This window comes from Condylura cristata, unplaced genomic scaffold, assembly GCF_000260355.1.
Source record: "Condylura cristata isolate star-nosed mole 26May11 unplaced genomic scaffold, ConCri1.0 scaffold00026, whole genome shotgun sequence".
Taxonomy (NCBI): domain Eukaryota; kingdom Metazoa; phylum Chordata; class Mammalia; order Eulipotyphla; family Talpidae; genus Condylura; species Condylura cristata.
In genome coordinates, this window is record NW_004567127.1 from 19,683,596 (window position 1) to 19,695,227 (window position 11,632).

General features: G+C 40.0%; 1 protein-coding gene across 5 annotated transcripts in view; it reads left to right on the plus strand.

Moving 5' to 3' along the window:
* EVI5 (ecotropic viral integration site 5) overlaps window positions 1–11,632 on the plus strand; it is a 157,694-nt gene that overhangs the window by 18,789 nt on the left and 127,273 nt on the right. For all 5 annotated transcript variants that reach the window (XM_012730167.1, XM_012730166.1, XM_012730168.1 and 2 more), the window contains exon 2: window positions 4,794–5,023. In XM_012730167.1, the coding sequence (XP_012585621.1) occupies window positions 4,875–5,023 (149 nt within the window). In that variant the 5' untranslated portion in view covers window positions 4,794–4,874. The remainder of the gene's footprint in view (window positions 1–4,793; window positions 5,024–11,632) is intronic.

Consider the following 11,632-nt stretch of genomic DNA (forward strand, 5'->3'; position numbering starts at 1 on the left):
TTTTTTTTAAAGATTTATTTATTTGTGCATACAGAACTGGGGTACAGGCCAGAGGCTCAGGGGCGGTGAGAGGCTTCACCAGAGACAGAGTGGGGAGCAGAACAGGCAGATCGACGAAGTACACTGCTGAGGGGAGCAGCAGGCGGGCCAGGAGAGGTCTGGCTCGCCATGTGGTCTCCTCCAGGGCAGGCGGCAGGCGGGAATCGAACTCATACGGAAGTGGCTTCAGATTCTCAGTGCTGTGCTTTAACCCGCTGCGCCACCAGGGAGGGCCAGCAGCTTGATATTCTAATCACTATTCAGTACTCTGGTTTTTCTTCAGATTATTTAAACCTCTGTTAACAACAGAGACACTATTCAGATATCTCTTGCTTAAGAATGAAATTGTTTCGGAGGTTATAGGAAAGGTACTTGTCAAAAAAGATCAATTTGGCTTTTTAAAGGTAGTTTCATAGCTGCATATTTATACATTAAAAAAAAAAAGCCAAAGGGTACAGGCCAGAGGTATGTGGGGTGGGGGTGTGAGAGGATTCACCAGAGACAGAGTGGGGAGCAGAACAGGCAGATGTATAGAAATACACTGCTGAGGGGAGCAGTGGGCAGGGCAGGAGAGATCTGCTGCACCATGTGGGTCATCTCCCTGGCCAGGGATCAAACTTGTGCTGCAGTGGCTGTGATAGCTTCATAGTGCTGTGCTTTTAACTTGTTGCGCCACCAGGGAGGACCAGGAAATGGTAATTCTTGCTTTTCAGATTTTAAAAGATTGGCAAAGGAATTAAGCTAGTATGCCAAATAGAGTCTTAATATGTAATTAGTTAAGCTTTGAAAAGCTTAGGAGATAGGAAGCGCACCATGCATCTTTAAGTAGTAGTAGCAGCGACAGTGGAGGGTGGCAGTGTGACAGCAATGACAACCATTTGTGTGCCTTCTATGCTGCGTATGTTCTAAGCATCACATAACAATTTAATTTTCCTGAAACTATGAGATTGTTAAGCTTCTTCCACCAACATTTTTTTCAGATGAGAGTTGAGGCAAATTGTCCAGGGTCACACAGCTAGTAGGTGGTAGAAATGGAATTAGAACCTGGATACAGAGTTTGTACTTGATCCATTATAGAAAAGTGGTCAGAGAGAGATTTGTGGTGGAAATATCTGATAATGCTTGCGGGAACCCAGAACTGAAAATTCCTGAGAAGTAGAAAGAAAATCCTATGGACTTGATGTCAAAAAAGTCATGGGATGAGAGTGAGAGAAGAGCAAGATTGTTATTATGAATATTGCCACATTTATTGAGTGCTAGGCCTTTGCAAAGTACTTTGTGTACATTTATTATTATTAGCATAGTTTGTAAATAAGCTGTGTTCCATGTCACTGGTAAGTAGAGGTGCTGGGGTTGAAAGTGGAATCCTTTCAAAGTTCAAGTGCTCAGCCACCAAGCTGTTCTGTTTTATAGCAGTATCAAATGAGGTTATGTGAGATGAGAACTTGGCACAATGATTAAATTTGGAGGAAAGGTAAAATTAAAAAGCCAGTTTAAGAAGTACAATACCTGAACAATGAGTAAGAGAAAATATAAAAGGATATCATCAAAGAGAGAAATTAAGAAAACATCCCAGAACTGAAGGCCTGGCTTTCTCAATTCATCAGGCCTGTCAGAGTACTGTGTACAATGATTTAGAAAAAAATTCTGCCAGAACATTTCATTGTAAACATTTACAACTAGTGTTTCAAAGAACAAAGAGAGGAATTTTCTGAGGTGAAGAGAAAATGGACTATTAATAAAATTGCAGTAGTTTCATCAGACTCTTCAGCAAGAATATTGGAAGCTAAAAGACAGCTTGAAGATAACAATATCTTAAAAAATATGAGGGAAAATTTTTTTCTGGTCTAGTTTATAATGAATGTTCACATGACAGTAAAAGTAGATGCAGTTTCTCAAATTTACCTCTCATGCAACGCCTCAGGGAATTTTAGAGGAAGCATTTCACCAAAAGGAGCAAATGTAGCTGGAAAAAGGAAGACAAGGGGTTTAGGAGCAAATTATCCATCCCCAGAGAGGTGAAATACCTTGTTACAGTAAAGGGATGACAGTTGTGCACCAGGTATAGAGAGCAACCAGTTCAGAAAGGGAAGTCAGGAGGGCTCTCTAGGGACATGTCCAAAAATACAAAATTGGGGAGCCCCCCTCCTGCAACTTACATTTCATCTAGTCCCTTTTTGCCCAACAAACCCAGAGCCCTTCTATGAGGGGGAAAGACGTCACTTGCCCAGGGAAAGCTAGCCACCTTGTTGTGAGGTCACTCAAGCAGCCCCATGGAGAAGTGCACATAGGGAAGACCTGAGCCCTCCTGCTAACTAACACTCATGTGCCAAGTGTATGATGTTCTACTTTACAAATGGAGCCTCTAGTCCCAGTCAGTCGAGTGCGGCCTGACTGTCACTTGACTACAACATGAGACCCCGAGTCTGAATTGTCCAAGCCCCGATTTCCTGACCCACAATCTCTGGGAAATAGCCAGTGGTTTGGGTAATTATCTGTAATAAATAAGAACCCCCCCCCCACACACACACACAAAATACCCCTGAATATGAGGTTGATAGTACATGTCACATACCTGAGTGTGTTAGGTAGATGAACTGGGGAACAATGGGCATGAGTTAATAAGTACACATAAAGCTAAACAAGCAAAAACTTACAAGATATCTGCTAACCTCAGGCCTCCTTGGTGGACTAGGGGTTAAATCTCAGCGCTGTCACTGCGCTGCTGCGAGGACCTGAGTTTGATGGGGCCAGGGAACTGACCCACACCAGACCTCTCCTGTCTCACCAGCTGCTCCCCAGCAGTTTCAGTGCATCTGCCTGTTCTGCTCCCCTCTCTCTCTGTAGTATTCTCTAAATCCCTTGCACCTTGGGCCTACAGCCCAGTTCTTCGATACAGAAATAAAACTTTTAATACAAAAAAACCAAAAATATATTTACTAACTCAAGGAAAAGTAAAAATTTGAGCCATGAAGGTAAAAGTAACCACAGAACACTTCCAAATGGCTGTGACTAAAATCATACAGTCATGTTTATATATACAATAAATAATGATCTAACCAAATGTATGTTTTAATTGTGTAGGGATGATGAGATCTAAGACATATTTATGTATTGTGGTGGACAAAGGTAGTGTAAATGATGGGAAAAGAGAACTAAATTCTCTTTATGTGGGAGGTAGGTAGATAAAATATATGAAACTTTGTTTTTGGTGAATAGCCTCATACAGCTGATAAAAAAGATGTGAACTTGTTCCCATTACAGTGTTGTAAGCCAGTGTTACCTCAATGAAAGTAAAATTGAGATATAATTCATATTAACATAAAGGACACTTTTTAAAAGTGGAAACCCTATCTTCACAAGTTTTTGCTACGATTACCACAATCCAATTCCAGAACATTTTCATCACTGCAAAAAGGAGCCCATTAGTGGTTATTCCCCATCCTCCTTTCTCCAGTCACTCAAAACCACTAATCTGTACTGATACTTTGTGTCTCTGTATTTGCCTGTTTTGAACATTTTATAGAAATGGAATCATACAGTTTGTGGCCTCTGGTAGTCAATTATTAAGACTTCTTAAGTGATGGTTTTAAACCCCACGAAGTAGGTTCATGTTTAAAAATAAATGCACAACACTTCTGTGAGGTGGATAGGAACTTTGTGATGTAACTGGATGTCAGATTTGTAGTCTTTACTACCTCACCCTACCCATAGGATAAGGCAAAGAGGTTAAGAGGCAGCAGGGTAGAAGTTTGGAAAAGAGATATAGGAAAATGGGACACGATGATAAGAAAAAAAATTCAATCCTGTTTCTAAAATCATGAGCATTAAATTATTAAAGTGCACCTATAATTAAATAATCCAATTATACTTAAGAGTTTAAATTTGAAGATGGGTTGTTGAAACTTCAAGTTATACACTGACTGCCATTTCAGTGAGGTTGAAAGCCAGGATTGTGCTCTTGGTTACTCCAAATTCTCCAAATGGAAGCTTATTACAACATGCGGAAGGGGTATGATAAATTTGTTTTAATAAAAACTAAAGCAAATAATAGGTGTGTTTTGCATTTGCAGTGACTAACTTGAGTAGAGAATTTCTATCTAGTGGAAATGTAATGTTTTAATTCATGAATGTTTTTAAGTATATTTGAAATTAATGATCAGTATTAATAAAGGAAGCATTTTCCCATAAATTTTGAGTTAGGTTTTCTGTTTTTAAAATGCAGTGTGCTTTTGAGATGCAGACTGGTACCATATTCACTTGGATTTGTCCTGTAGCTAATAGAGATCGGTTGGATAACAAGTCCCAGTAGGCTGTCTTGTTGCCTACCATGTATCCTACCATTTCTTGTGCAAAGGAAATTCTGGCTGAGGTATTCTTTTTTTCTTTGCTTGGTACAACTGAGGTATAGGCCAGAGGTGCAGGGGTTGGGGGAGTGAGAGGAATCATCAGAGACAGAGTGGGGAGCAGATCAGGCAGTCACTGAAATAGACTGCTGAGGGGAGCAGCAGGCGAGACAGGAGAGGTCTGCTGCGCCACCCTGCCAATGATCAAATTCAGGCTGCGGTGGCTTGGATATCTTGAAGCACTGACTACCCCTATGTTACCAAGGAGGTCCTAAAATATGTTTTATGTTTATCATCTCAAAGAGAATATTCTAGTGATGATTATTAAGTAAAATTTGACAGGATTATCAAGTTCTTGGTAGTGAATACTGTAAAACATAAATATGCAACTTTTATTTTTATCCTTAGGTGGCGACAGACAAGGTTGCAGAAAAGCTGAGTTCTACTCTCTCATGGGTGAAGAACACGGTATCACATACAGTCAGCCAGATGGCCAGTCAGGTGGCCAGTCCATCTGCTTCATTACATACTACATCCTCATCTACCACACTGTCAACACCAGCCCTTTCACCATCTTCCCCAGGACAGTTGAGCCCTGACGACTTAGAACTACTGGCTAAGCTGGAGGAACAAAACAGGTGAGTGAGGTGCTTGGACTTTTTTCTTTTCAGTTATCATACAAACTCAACCATTCATATATGTATATATGCCATAATCCAAACACTGAATACAGTTGACCCTCAAACAACACAAGGATTAGGGGAGGCAGCCCCTAAGTAGTTGAAATACATGTGACTTTGTTTTTTAAGGATTTATTTTAATTATTTATGCATATAGGACCTGGAGTACAGACCAGAGGTATGAGGGCTGAGGTGGTGGGGGCTGGGGGGCTTGAGAGGATTCACCAGAGAAAGAGTGGGGAGCAGAACAGGCAAAATGTACTAAAATAGACTACTGAAGGGAGCAGCAGGCGAGACAGGAGAGGTCTTCTGCACCATGTGGGTCACCTCCTGGCTGGGGATCAAACTTGTGGTACATTGGCTGCAGATAGCTTGCTAACACTTGAGACTTGAACCCCTGTGCCATCAGGGAGGACACCCCCCCCAAATAATTCTTAAATGAGTACCTGATTTTACTCAGTCAAGATATAGATCATCAGTATATCACCCCCCCATTGTTACTTTTGTAGCTTATTGGAATTTTTACTTAAAATTTTTTTCATTCACAAAACATTTTTATTTTATATTTTTCCTACCACCATCCCTTATACCTCTTACACCCTTTTTCCTACCTAGCTCCATCTTAATCTCAGAAACCTCACTTTATTTGTGTTGGAAAGTTTTTTTTAAAGTATTTCGTTTGTTGACTTGTATACTGCGTGTATGTCTAATATTTGTTTTTGTCAGTTGACTTGCTTTGCTGCATATAATTCCCTTCAGTTCCTTCAATTTTGCTGTAAATGACAGTTCTCTTTCCTTCAGGCTAGTGTTTGATATTGTGGCAATGCCATATCTTCTGGACCCAGTCCTCTTTCACTGATCACAAACTTGTACACTAGCTTCTGTATACTAGCTGTGTAAATAATACTGCAGTAAACCTCAGAGAGCATGTACTTTTTTGAGTTAATCATTTCATGTTCTTGGATAGTTGACCAAGATTTGGATTGCTGGTTCATACGGTATTTCTGTTTTAGTCTTTTAGGTAATTCCAGATCATTTTCCATAATAGCTGTACCAGTTTACATTCCTACCAACAATGTAACAGTTTCTGTTTCTCCTCATCTGTTTTTAGTTACTATAGACTAGTTTTTCTTTTCTAGAATCCAATAAATGAAATTACATGATATGGGCCCGCCCTGGTGGCGCACAGGGTTGAAGTACAGTACTATGAACCTAGCCACAGCTGCTTCAGCACAAGTTCGATCCCCGGCCAGGGAGGTGACCCATATGATGCAGCAGACCTCTCCTGTCTTGCCCACGGCTTCCCTCTGCAGTGTGTTTCAGTGTATCTACCTCTTCTGTCCCCACTCTGTCTCTGGTGACTCCTCCCCCCGCTGCACCTCTGGCCTACACCCCGTTTCCTCCATGTATTATTAAAAAAAGAGTATTAGTACCTGCCATTTCTCTCTTCCAATACTTTGCTATTTTCTGGTACATTTTCATATCTATATAATATATGTATATTGTAAACCCCGTTCTACATATTATTAAGTTTGCTTTAACTATTAAGTATCTTTTAAGATAGGTTGAAATAATGAAATATCTCATATTTACTTATGTCGTTTCCATTTCTGGAGATCTTTGCTGCTTTTTTTAACTCTAGATTTCCACATACTATCATTTTTCCTACACAAAGAAGGACTTCCTTTAAAATTTTATATAGTGTGGGACTGCTCTTATGTAGGAATCTTCTTTTTTAACAGATGTTTTCTCTGAGTATAGAATTCTAGTTGGACAATTTTTTTCAACATATCTCTTGTGTTGTTTCCACCCCTAAATCTGATGTTATGTATTTGTTCCTTTGTACAGTATGTGCCTTTCCACCACCTCTCTCTGCTTGGGAGTGTTTCTCTTTAGGTTGATTCTTGTTTCCTTCAAATTTCTTACATGTGATTCTTATTGGACTTTTATTTATTTATATGTAGAAAAACATGAGGTATAGGTCAGAGGTATGGGGGTAAAAGAATTCACCAGAGACAGAGTGTCCGGTGTAGAAGAGGTGGTTGTACTGAAAAACGCTGCTGAAGGGAGCAGCTGGCAGGACAGGAGGGGTCTGCTGCCCCATATGTGAATCAGCTCACTGGCAGAAGATTGAAGGTAAAACTGTTACAGGGTAGCTCAGAGTGGAAGTGGGCTGCCTGTCTCTGGGGCCTCCTGCAGGCTCAAAATGTAATTTTCTGCAGGCACACACAGAAAGGGTAATGGGTTTATTTACAGAAAGGGGAAAGGAAAAGGAAACAACCCAGGGAAAGAGACAGGGATACAAAGTAGCTAGAATACTTTACCAGCTTGGCTAACTTGGAGCTCTAAGACCCAAACTAACGCTGCTAGCCCCCAGTCACACGGTCTGAGAGAGGTGTCAGAACACTGCTCCCCATTTCCCCCCCCAAAGGCCCAGAATGCCTGCTTATGCCCTTGGGTCCTCCCAGTTCTCTCCCTGATACTGCTGGGAGTTGTAGTTTTCCAATCACTGGAGTAGGGGGTGGAGTCCACCAAGCGCTGCAGAGTTCTTTCAGGACATGCTTCCCCCTTACAAAACTCAGGCTGTAGTGGTGATAGCACTGAGACCTAACCCCTAGGCCACCTTGCTTCTTCATATATCTGTTTGATTGGATGCCAGGTATTATGAATTTTACCTTATTAGCTTTAGTTATTTTCTTGAACTTTGTTCTGGTGCGCAGTTAATAAGTTTTAGCAAAGTGTTTTCTCTGGAGTAGCCTGGGCTGTTGTTCCCTCATGCTAGGGCAAAGACCCTCTGGTGTACTCTACCCTGTGTGCCTTGAAAGAGGTTTTTTAGAGTGATGAGGATAAATACTACAACCTACCCTTTGTGAATGGTGGTGGCTATTAAATCTAATGTTTTCTAGTGATTCTTTGTCTGACCCCATAGTTTCCTTATATATATGTGCCGATCAGTTCCCAGATGAATATTTGATGTTTTTTCCTGACAATCTTTGAAGATTGTGCTAGTGTCCTTAGCCCTGAATTCCAACCACCTTGATCTCCTCAAGACTCATAGCACTTACCTGATTTATCCCTGAATTTCAGGAATACTCTTGTCCAAAATCTTGAAAAAACATTGTTTTTATATAGTTAATCCATTTTGTCCACTATTTGTGGTTTTTTTCTTGAATGTTACCTCTGCTCAATTTAAAAAAAATTGTTGCTGTGATAATTGATGAAATATTTGTTTTACAAAAACATGACCCAGACTTGGGTCCTTCCTGTTGACATGGAGAGGGAAAATAGACATGTAAACAATATTCCCTGGAAACAGAACTTAGAATCTAGGGATTCTGAACCTGATCCTAACAAGCCACATAGAAGGGGACTTACTATTAACCACCTCCTAATTGCCACTTCCTAGAAACTGCTTTTCAAGGGTTTTCTTTGGCAGTAAGCATTTGATGGATAAGTAAAAAGCTTGATGTGTGAAGCATTATACTTTGATAGTTTTATGTAAGTTTAATGTGCATTTATGTATCTTTAGCTTTTTGCCCCCTTGATTTTACTACATTTGAAAGAACTTGTATAAATGTATCACGGTTTTATGGTTGATGTTCAACAGGTAGTGCTCTAACACATATGTACTGGTGAGATTCTTAGGTAAGATGAATTTGGAAGGATCATGAAAGAGCCAGAGTGGAGTGTTGGGCTGCATGAAGGCAGTTGTGAGTAGATATAGGGACTGTACATGTTAAAGAGGCCTGAGGTGGATAACTGTGGAATTTGAAGTTAGGGCTGGTAAAGCAGTTAGAGACCATGCAAAGGATAGAAAGGATCTGTAAGTTTTGAATTGTTTTTTACCTAGAAAAATAGCTTTCAGATGAGATAATGTTTGGTTCTGAGTGTATAAGTGACCAAAGTTGAGTTTATCTTATCAGTTTTTTAAAAATTTATTTATCTATGCATACAGAATTGGGGTACAGGCCAAAGGTGCAGGGGTGGTGAGAGGCTTCACCAGAGACAGAGTGGAAAGCAGAAAAGGCAGATCAACGAAGTACACTGCTGAGGGGAGCAGCAGGAGAGATGAGAGGTTTGCTGCAACATGTGGGTCACCTCCCTGGCTGGGGATTGAACTTACGCAGAAGAGGCTGTGGCTAGCATCGCAGGTGCTTTAATCTGTTGTGCCACCAGGGAGGGCCCTATATTATCAGTTTTTACCAGTAATTACTACAGTATAGCAAACACTTTGTTAAAAATTATTGTGAGGGGCCCTCCCTGGTGGCGCAGTGGGTTAAAGCACAGCACTGAGAATCTAAAGCCGCTTCCGCATGAGTTCGATTCCCACCTGCCTGGAGGTGACCACATGGCATGGCAGACCTCTCCTTACCTGCCCGCTGCTCCCCTCAGCAGTGTACTTCGTCGATCTGCCTGTTCTGTTCCCCGCTCTGTCTCTGGTGAAGCCTCTCGCCACTCCTGAGCCTCTGATCTGCACCCCAGTTCTGTATGCACAAATAAATAAATCTTTAAAAAAAAATTATTGTGGCCCTCCCTGGTGGCGCAGCGGGTTAAAGCACTGCACTGAGAAGCTAAAGCCACTTCCACATGAGTTCGATTCCCGCCTGCCTGGGAGGTGACCACATGGCGTGGCAGACCTCTCCTGACCCGCCCGCTGCTCCCCTCAGCAGTGTACTTCGTTGATCTGCCTGTTCTGCTCCCCACTCTGTCTCTGGTGAAGCCTCTCACCGCCCCGAGCCTCTGGCCTGTACCCCAGCTCTGTATGCATAAATAAATAAATCTTTAAAAAAAAAAAAATTATTGTGAGGTATGGGTATAGATGAATTTCTTCCTGAATTACTATTTTTCCCAGAATACCACATGTATTTGGTATGTGTTAACAAAGAATATACCTATTCAGAAAAGAGATTTGACAAGAATTTGAATTAATAAAGGAAACAGAAGGTGGTTGTTATTTATTTTTGTGTGAAATTAATTAAAAAATTATATTTATTCAAATTATAAAACCCAAAATCTTTTGTTTTGTCCCAAGAAGGATTTACCCCCAGAGAATAGCGTGTAGTGACATCTTGTTTTGCTTTAGGAAGACAATCTTGGTATAAAGACACATCTTTTCTGAATCTAATAAATAAAGTGACAAACACTATAACTTTTCTCCCCCATTGTGCCTTGTTACCTCTATTGATCTATTAAATCTAAGAAAAAATAGTTTTAACTTTCTGTGACTACTTCTGTGGCTTGTAATGTAGATGAATGGAGTTATACAGCTAAGTAAAAATCATGAAACACATCTGTAACAGGGGGAGACGTGTTTCAGAGTTTTTCTATTCCCTGAATGTAGATGTGTCTGTGGTTAATGTTGCTTCATTCTTACTGGTTTAGAAAGTATAAAAATGATAGTATTTTAGAAAATTAAAATTTAAGAAGCTTAATATATCAAATTATATAAAGAAAATGTTTTCCTTTCCATAGTTTTACTGCAGTTAGCAATTAAAAAAAAAAAAAAAAACAGTGTGTGTGGCAATCCCGGGAAATGTGAAGAAATCGTTCAGTATGATGTCAAAGATCTATTTGCCACAGGTTAATAATTGATAGCTGTAAAATTGAAATGGGACAGCTGTTTTTTCCTTGTGTGTTAGATGTGCTTTTCTTTTTCATTTACAAAATACAAAGGCTTTGGCAGAGATGAATTTAAGGAGGTAAGGTTAACTGCATTTTAATTAAAAGGAATGATGCTAATGGTCCAATATTTGTGTGGTTTATACATTTGTTGTTTTAACTGTGTTTTGTTTTGCTTTACTTTATCAGCTCTTGCTTTTTAGAAAATTTAGGGGGTGGGATCTGAGAATGAGGAAGTGCCTTTTTTAATTGAAGTAAATGTATTTTATTTAAAATGTGATAGGCAGGAATCTTTGAAACTTTAATTTTTTAATGTGTCTGTATCTTACCCACATCTAATACTGCCCTGTCTGCTATATTTAACCACTAGCGGGACATGCAGTCCCCTGGAAAGAGTCTAGTCCACTGGTGTAAAATGTATGCCAGATCTTGAAGCATTGATTTGAAGAAGAAGAAAAAAAATTATGCTTGAAGACTGTTTTGATTTTATATTAAAATGACACATTGATTGTATTTGATAAGATACTTTACAAATTAATTTTACCTGCTTTTTACTTTAAATGTGACTACTAGTACATTTTTACTTATATAAGATGCTTACTCTGTATTTCTGTTGGATGGTGCTGAATTAGATGATCTGAGGTTCATCTTTATTACCACAGCACTGCCACAGTTTTCCTGTGGCTATTTTCTATGACCTTAGGGAAGTAAAAAGCTGCTGAGCAAACTAGAGCTTTTTCAGTGTCTGTGTTAAAACATTTTAATCATAGGGAGGCCTTTGATCTTCACTCAGACTCTTTTTTTGTTTTAATGATTTATTTATTTGTGCATACAGAACTGGGATACAGAGGCTTAGGGGCAGTGAGAGGCTTCACCAGAGACAGAGTGGGGAGTAGAACAGGCAGATCTACGAAGCACACTGCTGAGGGGAGCAGCGGGCGGGTCAGG